At 38.5% G+C, this 15076-nt stretch overlaps 1 protein-coding gene across 1 annotated transcript; it reads left to right on the top strand.

Annotated features, from left to right (window-relative positions):
* Positions 1 to 2994: 2994 nt before the first annotated feature.
* Positions 2995 to 11472, top strand: LOC307001961 (uncharacterized protein). Its single transcript, XM_079619064.1, has 5 exons — positions 2995 to 3036; positions 9381 to 9722; positions 9883 to 10209; positions 10407 to 10424; positions 10996 to 11472. The coding sequence occupies exons 2-5, from the start codon at positions 9386 to 9388 to the stop codon at positions 11145 to 11147; spliced, it is 834 nt and encodes a 277-aa protein (XP_079475190.1). The 5' UTR covers positions 2995 to 3036; positions 9381 to 9385; the 3' UTR covers positions 11148 to 11472.
* The last annotated feature ends 3604 nt before the right edge of the window (positions 11473 to 15076 follow it).

Here is a 15076-nt window from a genome sequence, read left to right as displayed (position 1 = left end):
ACCTTCATCTGTGTGCTGAACAATCCCATCAGCAACCAGACCACACATCTCAACATCACTCAACTCTGTCTCACATGTTCAGGTACGGCTGATATTAGTTGATGTCAGCGCTGATATTAGCGTTTATGAACTGATCTGATCTCAGTTTGATGCTTTTATTCCTCAGACTCTGTCCACTGTTGTGGTCCCACTGAAGCTGTGATCCGATTGGTCCTCTCTGCTCTGGTGGGCGTGGCTACTGTCATCATTCTGGTTTATGACATCAGATCCAGAAGAGCTGAACGAGATCAAGCACATATTCACACATCAAAAACCTAATGGTGTCATTTCTCATATTACTATTTTTTGTCATTTATTAATCTTCAATTATTTGTAATGGCTTTATATGCTGGCATTTACTATAGGTTTATTTTTCAGGAGGCTTATTTCCACCCTAGAACATTATTTGAGAACAAACAGCAACATATTTTCTCATTAGTGCTCAAAGTGTTAAATGTGTTTATCATTGTAAATACTGATTTTTTACCGATCTAGTAATTCATATTTGATTGGGGACTTTAAAAATGACTTCTAATCACACTTAAAGTCTCATGTCTTGTTATAATTGTTCAGATCAGACGTCTCTAATAATGAAGCTCTTTTACTGACTAAACACGACACATTTCTCTCAAATAAGACACAGATCTCACTTTACTACTGCTGTTCATCTGTCATTTAGATTTGCTTGGCTTTGTCACAAGGGCGGATCTAGGGGGTGGCCAGGGTTTTGCCGGGCGTGTTTTTTGTGATGTTAATTAATCAAGCTTTAAAACGCCAATAATTTTTTAACGTAAAAACGCACAGTTGTGTGGCCCCGAAAACTAACCAGGACTACTTTCTTGAAAAACTTCCAGCGGCCAGAACTCTGACCAGGGAGGTTACCACAGAGTGGGACAGTGTGTATGCACTATAGTGCTGGTAAGGATTGCATACAACTTCATGTCTTAAATGGGCGAACTAACCCTTTAAGACTTTTCATAGCTACTATATATGTGGGTGGGACCCATACACCACACGTGCTGGATCCTGCCGCCACGGGTAGCTAGTTGGGGTCTGTTCCCTCCTGCCAGCTGTCTCTCCATGCTGTCGCAAGGTCTTTCCCTTGTTGTCAGCTGCCCTTTCACAGCAGTCACTGGTTCACCAAATAATCAGGTCTGTTGTATAGGACTAGATGTTGATATCCCTCAATAATGCATACTTGAGGCACCGATGAGACTCCGTGGGATGGTCAAATAAGTGATGGCACCCTTTGGGTTATCAAGTGGGCACCCTCCTTCTTCGGTGATTCGCTGATAGGCCCACAACACCACCAGAGGGTTCAGCAGTGAATCCCAGCGTCACTCCCTTGGTGCCATCAACTCACTTGAAGGCCAAGGCAGAGTCCTTTCTTTTCATCCACAGCCACTGGCTCCCCTTTTCAGCAGCCCTAGAGAGGTCTTTGACTGCCTGCCGATGGGCCTTCCCTCGCACTCCCATCTCCCTGAGTAGCCTGGATGTTGAGGTGGCTACGAGCCTACTTCCACTGGGCGTACATTCGCATTTCAGCCTTGATGTTGCGCATCGGCTGCAAGTTCAGCATACCTCAGCCTTTTCTGTTTCTGTTCATCATATTGTATTAATATGCCAATCCACAGTATACGAGCCTCTCCTAGACTGCATGTAGTCTCTCAAATTATTACTCAACCTCACCTTGCTTTTGTGTGATTTGATAAGGCAGACTCTCGCTAATGTGGTGTTTATGTGGAACGTTGGAATCCATAGCGGTTGAATATTAATCATATTTTCATATCAGAGAACTCTTCGATCTCCATTAAGCCATTAGAGAAACTCTGAAATCATCTGAGAGGAGAAACAATTCAGACATTTGATAAAAAGTTAGAGGCGAGAGCAGAGCCAAACACTCACAGGGTCTCATGACAAGATCAAACTGTTGCTTTTAGATATTTTTAGCATGTTATGGGTCAGTTCATTTCTGTGGAAAATTGTGTCACTGATCTAGAGGAAGTTGAGAAACACTGGAGCTCAAAGTGACAAAGTTCAGAGCTAATAAAGTAAAGAGCTAGATGGACACATGCATTAACACTTGGATGTGGTTATTTTCACTTTATTTTACTACAGAGCAGCTTCACATCAGCTCATCTGTCATTTTATCACTGAAGCAGTTTTGAAGAGTTTGTCTTTTCATATTTGTGACTGAAAGCGCTGAAGATGTTTCGCACTGTTTTCTTCTGTCTGTGTTTCTGGCGTCTGGATGGTGAGTTTTAAATAACTTGTTATGGCTTCAGTTGTTTCTCTTCTGGTTCCATGCAAATGACTGGTTAAATTATTCAGAGAGGATTAACATTCACTGTTACGGGACAGCACTAACATTTACTAAAGATATATGGATATACCAGTTTGTAATAACATTTACGAAATCGAATAAAGACACAGAATAAAACCACAGCATGCATTTATACAGCAAAAGTAAATTCAACCTAGAACTTGTTAAAACATTAAAGTAAAAGTATTTTTAATTAGTTTTTGTTCCATGTATAAATCTATCTCTTTTATTTATCATCTTTTGTATTTGTATTTCTGCAGAATATTATTAACATGACATTTAAATGATTAAAAGTATTTCAGTGAAGCTTCATCAAACCAACATCAAGTGATTTTAAAGCTTTAATCTGTGAAACTCTGATCTTCAGGTGTGTTTGGAGATGAAGATGAATGGAAGATTATGATGAAGGGAGAATCACTCTCTCTAAACTCTGATCTCACTGAAATAAAGGATGATGATGAGATTCGGTGGAAGTTTGGATTATATGGAGAGACTTTAATCGCTGAAATCAATAAACGGGCCGACAGATTCGCTGTATATGATGATGTTCTTGATGGGAGATTCAGAGACAGACTGAAGCTGAACAATCAAACTGGATCTCTGACCATCATAAACATCACTGCACATACAGATCAACAGTGTGAGAAAGAGAAGGATCAATGTTGGTTCCTATGGTGAAGCTAAACAAATTTTTTTCACCTTTATTTAACGACAAAATTTCAATTAATTCATACAATATTCCATTTCTTTATTTTATTAGGGGCCAAGCACTGAAGGTGCGGGCACCTATTGTATCTGTTCCCGTTCTTATTCTTCTTTTTCTTTTTCTTTTTAGGGGCCAAGCACTGAAAGTGCGGAGGCACCTATTGTTTTTGTTGGCGTTCTTATTATTATTATTCTTCCGTTTCTTCTTCTTCTTCCGCCATTGAAGTCTATGGCAGCCCTATGAACCGCTTGCGGGAAAGTTGATTTTATTTGACATTCTGATAGAGGACAGTCCCAACATTAAATACACCAATTTTGGTGTCTCCAACTCATTCCCTCTAGCGCCACCAACAGTCCAAAGTTTCACTCATGTCTATGCTGATAACTTTTGAACCGTAAGGGCTAGAATCAAAATTCTTTTTTCCTCTGATTCCTGAGCTCACGACGATTCGATTGCACCCTATGACGTCATTTTCCGTCATAATAGTTTTCCCGCCATTTTGAATTTTCCAAAAAACCTACTTTTTCGAACTCCTCCTAGGCCGTTGCTCCGAATTTCACGAAAATTGAACCAGATCAACTCCAGACCATGACGACAAAAAGTTATGGAATTCAAGTTGATTCGAATTACCGTTCTCGAATACCGCGCAAATAAATTTTACGTAGCGCTTGCAAAAACAGACGTAAGGCCGTATCTCCACAACGCTTTATCGGATTCAGACCAAATTTGGTACATGTCATCACAAGCATGACCTGAGGCTACATGCTGCGTTTCGGCGCAGCGCCACCTACTGGTCCGGAGATATGAATAATTTATATTTTTGCTTATAACTTCTGAACGGTTTGTCCAAAAATCACAAAAGTGGTCTCGTTAGATTCAGGGCGTCGTGCTGAGTTGACTGATATCCAATTTTCCCATATCGGCCATTTTGGCTGTCGGCCATTTTGAATTATGTGCTAAAATGCTGTATTTTATGAACGCATGAACGTATCGTTACGAAACTCAGTATGGGTCATCAGTACAACGCCCTAAAAGTACTCAAAAATTTATGAGACAGCGCCACCTTTTGGTCAAAAGTTATAATGAAATTTCCAAAAATGCTAATAACTTTTGAATAAATTTGCCTATAGTAATGACACTGATCTCAATAGATTCCTTGGGTTATGCTGAAAACATAGATACCAATTTTGCCATAGTCAATCAAAGTTCCTGTCCGCCATCTTTATTTTCTTTTAAAACCTACTTTTTCGAACTCCTCCTAGACCGAACGTCCGATTTTCACCAAAATCGGATCGTGTCATCTCCAGACTGTGCCGAGTAAAAGTTATGGATTTCGTGTCGATAGACAAAACCGTTTTCGTATACCGCAGTGGCAAAGTTGAGGCATGATGCCAAAATGACTATTCAGGCTTTATATCTGCAATGCCTTGACATATTGACACCAAACTTTGTATGTGTCATTGTCACTTCACTCTGACCACATCACATCAGTTTCGTAACTGCGCCACCTATTGGTCGAAAGTGATAATCATATTTTTAGTTATTGTATGTGATTTTTCAACCATTTTGCCAAAATTCATCTTCAAATGTCTTTAATTGCTCCTTGCTGCAGTGGGTCTCACACTCCCAGCCACTTTGGCATGTCTTGTCGTCTTGCTTGCGCTTGGCCCCGGTGATTGCTGCTTGCAGCTATATTTAGGGGCCAAGCACTGAAGGTGCGGGCACCTATTGTATCTGTTCCGGTTCTTCTTCTTCTTCTTTTTCTTCCGACTGGGCGTCTATGGCAGCCCATAGAAGCGTATGCGGGAAAGTTGTTTTGGTTTGACATTCTGACAGAGGACATTCCCAACATCAAATACACCAATTTTGGTGTTTCTAACTCATTCCCTCTAGCGCCACCACCTGTCCAAAGTTTCAGAAATTGTATGCTAATAACTTTTGAACCGTAAGGCCTATCAACAAAATTCTTTTTTCCTCTGATTCCTGAGCTCACGACGATTCGATTGCACCCTATGACGTCATTTTCCGTCATAATAGTTTTCCCGCCATTTTGAATTTTCTAAAAAACCTACTTTTTCGAACTCCTCCTAGGCCGTTGCTCCGAATTTCACGAAAATTGAACCAGATCAACTCCAGACCATGACGACAAAAAGTTATGGAATTCAAGTTGATTCGAATTACCGTTCTCGAATACCGCGCAAATAAATTTTACGTAGCGCTTGCAAAAACAGACGTAAGGCCGTATCTCCACAACGCTTTATCGGATTCAGACCAAATTTGGTACATGTCATCACAAGCATGACCTGAGGCTACATGCTGCGTTTCGGCGCAGCGCCACCTACTGGTCCGGAGATATGAAGAATTTATATTTTTGCTTATAACTTCTGAACGGTTTGTCCAAAAATCACAAAAGTGGTCTCGTTAGATTCAGGGCATCGTGCTGAGTCGACTGATATCCAATTTTCCCATATCGGCCATTTTGGCTGTCGGCCATTTTGAATTATGTGCTAAAATGCTGTATTTTATGAACGCATGAACGTATCGTTACGAAACTCAGTATGGGTCATCAGTACAACGCCCTAAAAGTACTCAAAAATTTATGAGACAGCGCCACCTTTTGGTCAAAAGTTATAATGAAATTTCCAAAAATGCTAATAACTTTTGAATAAATTTGCCTATAGTAATGACACTGATCTCAATAGATTCCTTGGGTTATGCTGAAAACATAGATACCAATTTTGCCATAGTCAATCAAAGTTCCTGTCCGCCATCTTTATTTTCTTTTAAAACCTACTTTTTCGAACTCCTCCTAGACCGAACGTCCGATTTTCACCAAAATCGGATCGTGTCATCTCCAGACTGTGCCGAGTAAAAGTTATGGATTTCGTGTCGATAGACAAAACCGTTTTCGTATACCGCAGTGGCAAAGTTGAGGCATGATGCCAAAATGACTATTCAGGCTTTATATCTGCAATGCCTTGACATATTGACACCAAACTTTGTATGTGTCATTGTCACTTCACTCTGACCACATCACATCAGTTTCGTAACTGCGCCACCTATTGGTCGAAAGTGATAATCATATTTTTAGTTATTGTATGTGATTTTTCAACCATTTTGCCAAAATTCATCTTCAAATGTCTTTAATTGCTCCTTGCTGCAGTGGGTCTCACACTCCCAGCCACTTTGGCATGTCTTGTCGTCTTGCTTGCGCTTGGCCCCGGTGATTGCTGCTTGCAGCTATATTTCTTTTTCTTTTTCTTTTTCTTCCGACTGGGCGTCTATGGCAGCCTATAGAACCGTTTGCGGGAAACTTATACAAATTGGCACAGTGATAGAGGACAGCCTGACCTATCACCATAGCAAATTTGGAGTCTCCAACTCATTCCCTCTAGCGCCACCAGCTGTCCAAAGTTTCACTCATGTTTATGCTAATAACTTTTGAACCACAAGGGCTAGAAAAAAAATTATTTTTTCCTCTGATTCCTGAGCTCACGACGATTCGACTGCACCCTATGACGTCATTTTCCGTCATAATAGTTTTCCCGCCATTTTGAATTTTCCGAAAAACCTACTTTTTCGAACTCCTCCTAGGCCGTTGCTCCGAATTTCACGAAAAATGAACCAGATAATCTCCAGACCTTGACGACCAAAAGTTATGGAATTCAAGTTGATTCGAATTACCGTTCTCGAATACCGCGCAAATAAATTTTACGTAGCGCTTGCGAAAACAGACGTAAGGCCGTATCTCCACAACGCTTTATCAGATTCAGACCAAATTTGGTACATGTCATCACAAGCATGACCTGAGGCTACATGCTGCGTTTCGGCACAGCGCCACCTACTGGTCCGGAGATATGAAGAATTTATGTTTTTGCTTATAACTTCTGAACGGTTTGTCCAAAAATCACAAAAGTGGTCTCGTTAGGTTCAGGGCGTCATACTGAGTCGACTGATATCCAATTTTCCCATATCGGCCATTTTGGCTGTCGGCCATTTTGAATTATGTGCTAAAATGCTGTATTTTATGAACACATGAACGTATCGTTACGAAACTCAGTATGGGTCATCAGTACAACGCCCTAAAAGTACTCAAAAATTTATGAGACAGCGCCACCTTTTGGTCAAAAGTTATAATGAAATTTCCAAAAATGCTAATAACTTTTGAATAAATTTGCCTATAGTAATGACACTGATCTCAATAGATTCCTTGGGTTATGCCGAAAACATAGATACCAATTTTGCCATAGTCAGCCAAACTTCCTGTCCGCCATCTTTATTTTCTTTTAAAACCTACTTTTTCGAACTCCTCCTAGACCGAACGTCCGATTTTCACCAAAATCGGATCGTGTCATCTCCAGACCGTGCCGAGTAAAAGTTATGGATTTCGTGTCGGTAGACGAAACCGTTTTCGTATACCGCAGTGGCAAAGTTGAGGCATGATGCAAAAATGACTATTCAGGCTTTATATCTGCAATGCCTTCACATATTGACACCAAACTTTGTATGTGTCATTGTCACTTCACTCTGACCACATCACATCAGTTTCGTAATTGCGCCACCTATTGGTCAAAAGTGATAATCATATTTTTAGTTATTGTATGTGATTTTTCAACCATTTTGCCAAAATTCATCTTTAAATGTCTTTAATTGCTCCTAGCTGCAGTTGGTCTCACACTCCCAGCCACTTTGGCATGTCTTGTCGTCTTGCTTGCGCTTGTTCTTCTTTTTCTTTTTCTTTTTCTTTTTTTTCTTTTTCTTCCGACTGGGCGTCTATGGCAGCCTATAGAACCGTTTGCGGGAAACTTATACAAATTGGCACAGTGATAGAGGACAGCCTGAACTATCACCATAGCAAATTTGGAGTCTCCAACTCATTCCCTCTAGCGCCACCAGCTGTCCAAAGTTTCACTCATGTTTATGCTAATAACTTTTGAACCACAAGGGCTAGAAACAACATTCTTTTTTCCTCTGATTCCTGAGCTCACGACGATTCGACTGCACCCTATGACGTCATTTTCCGTCATAATAGTTTTCCCGCCATTTTGAATTTTCCGAAAAACCTACTTTTTCGAACTCCTCCTAGGCCGTTGCTCCGAATTTCACGAAAAATGAACCAGATCATCTCCAGACTATGACGACCAAAAGTTATGGAATTCAAGTTGATTCGAATTACCGTTCTCGAATACCGCGCAAATAAATTTTACGTAGCGCTTGCAAAAACAGACGTAAGGCCGTATCTCCACAACGCTTTATCGGATTCAGACCAAATTTGGTACATGTTGTCACAAGCATGACCTGAGGTTACTTGCTGCGTTTCGGCGCAGCGCCACCTACTGGTCCGGAGATATGAATAATTTATGTTTTTGCTTATAACTTCTGAACGGTTTGTCCAAAAATCACAAAAGTGGTCTCGTTAGATTCAGGGCGTCGTGCTGAGTTGACTGATATTCAATTTTCCCATATCGGCCATTTTGGCTGTCGGCCATTTTGAATTATGTGCTAAAATGCTGTATTTTATGAACGCATGAACGTATCGTTACGAAACTCAGTATGGGTCATCAGTACAACGCCCTAAAAGTACTCAAAAATGTATGAGACAGCGCCACCTTTTGGTCAAAAGTTATAATGAAATTTCCAAAAATGCTAATAACTTTTGAATAAATTTGCCTATAGTAATGACACTGATCTCAATAGATTCCTTGGGTTATGCTGAAAACATAGATACCAATTTTGCCATAGTCAATCAAAGTTCCTGTCCGCCATCTTTATTTTCTTTTAAAACCTACTTTTTCGAACTCCTCCTAGACCGAACGTCCGATTTTCACCAAAATCGGATCGTGTCATCTCCAGACTGTGCCGAGTAAAAGTTATGGATTTCGTGTCGATAGACAAAACCGTTTTCGTATACCGCAGTGGCAAAGTTGAGGCATGATGCCAAAATGACTATTCAGGCTTTATATCTGCAATGCCTTGACATATTGACACCAAACTTTGTATGTGTCATTGTCACTTCACTCTGACCACATCACATCAGTTTCGTAACTGCGCCACCTATTGGTCGAAAGTGATAATCATATTTTTAGTTATTGTATGTGATTTTTCAACCATTTTGCCAAAATTCATCTTCAAATGTCTTTAATTGCTCCTTGCTGCAGTGGGTCTCACACTCCCAGCCACTTTGGCATGTCTTGTCGTCTTGTTTTATAATATTGTTTATTTCAAACTGACATTTTAAATTATTTAGTAAAACATTATTAAACGATTTCACATTATTAATCTGACAAACACTGTTTGTGTTTTTGTTTTCAGGATCAATGGCATCAATGACGTCAGTGTCGGTGAAGGACGGAGAATCACTCTCTCTAAACTCTGGTCTCACTGAAATAAAAAATAATAGTTTTATTAAGTGGATGTTTGGGAATGAAACTAATTTAATATCTGAAATCAATAAACGGGCCGACAGAATCGCTGTATATGATGATGTTCTTGATGGGAGATTCAGAGACAGACTGAAGCTGGACAATCAAACTGGATCTCTGACCATCATAAACATCAGACCTGAACATGCTGGAGATTATGAACGATGGATCACAACTGAAGATGAAAATTCCTATAGTTCAGTCAGATACAAGTTCTTTCTCGCTGTCTTTGGTGAGTTCATTACTTGTTTTACCATTTTATTTTTAATAGATACAATTTTAATCCAAACAACATTTTGCTTTTTTTCCTGTTATAGTTTTATGATATTAATCATTTGAAATTTGAATATCAATATCTCTGCTACAAACTCAGTTTCTGTTTGTTGATACAGTTGAAATATCCGTGAATGAGGGAGAATCACTCACTGTAGACTCTGATCTCACTGAAATAAAGGATTATGATTGGATTCGGTGGATGTTTGGAGATGAAAACATTTTAATCGCTGAAATTAATGTACAGGCCGACAGAATCACTGTATATGATGATTATCTTGGGAGATTCAGAGACAGACTGAAGCTGGACAATCAAACTGGATCTCTGACCATCACAGACATCACAACTGAACATGCTGGAGATTATAAACTACTGACCAGAAGTTCGAGAGAGATTTGGCTTTCAGAAAGTTTCTCAATAAAAGCTTTCAGAGTTTCTGTCTCTGGTGAGTAGAGATCATTTCTCCTGTCCTTCAAATATTCTAGTTTTTTACCAATTATTTACATATTTATTAATTGTTGAATCATTTTATAGTTTGAGATGATAGATCACATAAACACTGACTCAACCAAAAATAATCAAAAGTAAGATTGTTGATTAGATTTGTTCATATTTATCTTTTCTCTCTCTCATGTTTTCCAGCTCGTCCGCCTGTTTCTGGTGAGTAGAGATCATTTCTCATGTCCTTCAATTTACTATTTACATATTAATTGTTGAATCGTTTTATAGTTTGAGATGATAGATCATATAAACACTTACTTAACACACTGATTAAATGGAAAATAAGATTGTTGATTAGACTCAACATCTCAACATCACTCAACTCTGTCCAACGCTATCTCACGACCAATTCGTACGAATTTGTACGAGTGATTAAAAGGTGGCTAATTCGTACGAATTTGTACGACCTCACTCGTACGAATTTGTACGATTTGTCTAAACCCACGTGACGGTTGGGTTTAGGGGCGGGGTCAGGGGTAGGTCATTCGTATGAATTCATACGATTTTGGCAAATCGTAAAATATGTACGTTTTAGCAAAAAACGTACAAATTCGTACGAGTGAGGTCGTATGAATTGGTACGAATTAGCCACCTCGTAAAATTCGTACGAATTGCCGTGAGATCGGGTTCTGTCACACATGTTCAGGTACGGCTGATATTAGTTGATGTCAGCGCTGATATTAGCGTTTATGAACTGATCTGATCTCAGTTTGATGCTTTTATTCCTCAGACTCTGTCCACTGTTGTGGTCCCACTGAAGCTGTGATCCGATTGGTCCTCTCTGCTCTGGTGGGCGTGGCTACTGTCATCATTCTGGTTTATGACATCAGATCCAGAAGAGCTGAACGAGATCAAGCACATATTCACAAATCAGAAACCTAATGGTGTCACTTCTCATATTACTATTTTATGCCATTTATTAATCTTCATTTATTTGTAATGGCTTTATATGCTGGCCTTTACTGTACGCTTATTCTTTAGGTGGCTTATTTCCATCCTATAATAATTTGAGAACAAACAGCAACATATATTTTCTTATTAACTCATTAGTGCTAAAAGTGTTAAATGTGAGTGTTTGTCATTGTATCTGATCTATTCATACATATTTGACTGGGGACTTTAAAAACTATTTCCAATCACACTTAAAGTCTCACATGTCTTGTATTGTTGTTATTGTTCAGATCAGACGTCTCTAATACTGAAGCTCTTTTACTGACTAAACACGACACATTTCTCTCGAATAAGACACAGATCTCACTTTACTACTGCTGTTCATCTGTCATTTAGATTTGCTTGCCTTTGTCAATAAAGATTTTCTTTGATTTTTTGATTGTTTTTGATTCATAAATCAAAAGGGACTTTTTTAATAAACGTATACGTATCCAAAAGAGAATCAATTGAAAGTCTTTCTGGTTTTTAACAAATTTGAAAGATGTGCACACCAGTTTTACCTCATTCATCCACTGGTTAAAGTTGGGTTTAGATTTAAACCGTATGTGGAGGTCCTGGGCTGGTGTCGGCACACGTGGTCTGCGGTTGTGAAGCCGGTTTGATGTAATGCCAAATTCTCTGAGACGCCTTTGGAGACGCTTATAATAGAGGAATGAATTGATCTATAATTGAACATCCCAGGACATTGTGTGTTTGATATTATCATGTCTTGTATGCATGCATGCTTTATGAGGGAAGTATAGTTAATGTAACCCCACCTATATCGTGTCTCATATCTAAATAATCATGTAACGACTTACACTTTAGTGTACATCACCTCCTCACAGCATGCAGTGTGTGTGTGTTATATTGTAACACTCGTTCGATATTAAAGACAGAATGAAACACACAAAAATAAGGGGGGGGGGGGAGCACATCCAAATATAATTGCCAAACACCAGCTCAAAATTAATATTAAAGAACAGTTGAAATTAAATACAACAACACCAGAAAGCAACAATACCCTAATCACCCAAACCCAGCTCCAATATGTACTTCTATATTAACTCAGTCCATACAATGTAAACAAAAAAAAACACAAAATGATAATATGGGAATATGGATAATGAGTGTAATGAATATAAGGAATCTGTAATCCAATAATGATCAATCAGATTGTCTGTGCACACAAGTTTAGTTCAGTTACAACCACCATATCATAATAGCAGAAAACTCACTCAGACAAAAGTCCTCAAAGGCAAAGTTGGAAAAGAAAAATATATATAATCCACAAAGGTAATCCAACCAAAGAAATTTTGCTGCTGGTGTAAAGTCTGTGGTGAACGCATAGACTCCAGGTAGCTCACCAAACAAACACATTTGAGGAAATATATACGGCCTATATTGAGCGTTGCAAACCCACTGTTCCTCAATTAGTAACCACAAGAAGGCATAAAAGTTATTAGCTCAAAACCCCTCTTTATTTAAAAGAATGAGCAATCCCCAAATTGAGCCATCACACGGCTTAAAAGCTGGATCACTTGTTCTTGCTTATATGGGTATTCTGACCCCCTTACCTGAGGCCGTTGCCCCCTGGTGACCAGGAAGATCATTGCACAACAGCTTTAGTCAGCCTAACAGCGAAAACACTCTGGAACTGTTACAATATTAATCTGAGTATAAATGCACACAGACGGCAAGACCCGTGTCTAACCACACTAGAGACAAAGTCATGAATCCTCCCATCAGAGGAATTTTCCCGCTTGGAGATTCCACCTTCCTTATTGGTCAAGCCAACCCCGGGCTGGTTGTGAGGAAGGCCTGCTGTGTAGATGCTCTATAAAGCCTGAGAAAAGTCCCTCCTCACAACCAGCCGTGTGCTCATTCAGGAGAGAGACTCTCTCAACCACAGAGTCAAGGACAACATCGGGAGTTTGCCACAATTTCTTAATTCAATGCAGAAGAAGTCAATCACAACTCCAGCCATCGACTCACGAAACCACTGAGATCTTCTTCAAAGATGTCACACACCGATTCCACTGTAAAGGAGATGCAAGTAACGCACAATTGAAACATTGGTTTAATAATAAGCGGTAGACGCCTCTTAATGATGCGCTTTGAAAGAAGAAAGCTGATGGTTCATAGTTTCATTCTGTCACCATTTCACCTGTGTAGCCCATGTATGATTGTGTGTGTGTGTGTGTGTGTGTTTAGATTAGTTGTGTTTGTGATTTAGTTAATAAAACTTGTGCACATACGTATTTTGTTCTGATTCTCTGCTTGCAACAAAGTCAATGTTATGATTTCTGATCTTGTGACGCTCTAAGCGCTGTACATGCCAAGAAATAATAATTTTTCTGTGTCCATGAAAAATTCCCCTTTCTTACAATCAGTGAGTAATCGAAAGTGTTCGCTGGGCAAACTGATGAATTGATTGTAATTGTAATATACATCAAATTAATCCAAACAACTGATCCAAATATTCATAATTAATCATAACAAGTTATGATTTATTATGAATATTTCCCCTTTGAGCTAATTTGTTACGGCTCTTCTCAATGGACAGTCCCATCATGACCACTTGCTGGAAACGGTCAGATATGACGATCAGATCTGGATACGCTGTTCTGCTTAGCTAATATTTGTGAGGCTTTATTATTAATATTGATATAAGACACACATATCTCACATTACTACTGCTGTCCATTTGCCATATTTGTCTTTATCAATAAAGTTTTCTCAGTCTGAGGTTCAAGAGTCAGTCCATGTTTTATTACATTTATTGTATATTTAACCAAATTTCACTAGTGCACCACATATAAAGACTGTCGTTGTGAGACTGGGTTGGATTTAGATTCAATAAAGCAACCAGTCTGTGTCTTCCCTTAATTCACTCTCTGTGCGGATGCTCCATACAGTAACATTACACATGAGAACGACTCATCCACTCAGTTCTTGAAGCAATGCTTGCATGTGCGATGACTTTGGTTGATGCTTTCCTGTCAAAGTAAGAAAACTGTTGCTTTAAGACACTTCCCTTACGAAAAAAAGTTAATTTTATCAAGTATACTTAAGTAATATTCAAGTATATTTTTAAGTATACATTATGTATTAGTATACTAATGTCAATATGTACTAGTAGTAAACTTGTAAGTGTACTATTTTAATACCACTTGGGACTAAATTGGCCCACTTGAAGTATATAAAAGTATATGTTTAAGTGTACTATAAGTGTAACAGTAGTAAACTTCAGTAAACTAAAATTCAGATACGCAGAATTAGAAACATATCTGTTTTATGTCAAAAATTTAATCAATATTTTCAAACAAGGTAAGTTTCATAAGACGGTATATGAAAAACTATGTAAAAAAAAAAGTATATTTAATATTCTACTCGATCAAAAGAGTTAAAAAACTACAAGCCAAGTATACTTTGAATACATAATTATCCTTTTAAGTGTATCTCGATCAAAAGATTGAGTACAAGTACAGGCCAATTATACTTGGACTTTTCTCTCAGTATAAGTCAAGTACACTTAAGTGTCATTTTAAGTATATTTCTGAGAAGTATATAAAATGTAGACTGAAAGTATGCTTTCTTATTTTTAGTTGAAAAGAACGAAGTATACTAATAGAACACTTGAATAAACTTATTCTTTGTAAGAGTAATTATTATCGATGTGTACAAGATCAGGTTCAGTTCCATGCTTATTTTATTTACTCTATAAGCTATTCCACCATGAAAGCTTGTTACTATATAAACTTAAACATGTTAGTTTATAAGACAGTGTGTAATATGTTTTTTTTAATAAGCTACTCAATCATAATAGTCAACACAAGTACAAGCCAAGAATACTTAGAATACTTAATAATACTTTTAAG

This window comes from Phoxinus phoxinus (assembly GCF_949152265.1).
Source record: "Phoxinus phoxinus genome assembly, chromosome: 7".
Taxonomy (NCBI): domain Eukaryota; kingdom Metazoa; phylum Chordata; class Actinopteri; order Cypriniformes; family Leuciscidae; genus Phoxinus; species Phoxinus phoxinus.
This window is presented reverse-complemented; position numbering and strand designations above follow the sequence as displayed.

Coding starts and splice junctions, on each gene's coding strand:
- LOC307001961 (XM_079619064.1), top strand. CDS start 9,386: ATGGCATCAATGACGTCAGTGTCGGTGAAGGACGGAGAATCACTCTCT. Junction 9,723..9,882: donor GTTCTTTCTCGCTGTCTTTG/GTGAGTTCATTA, acceptor TTGTTGATACAG/TTGAAATATCCGTGAATGAG.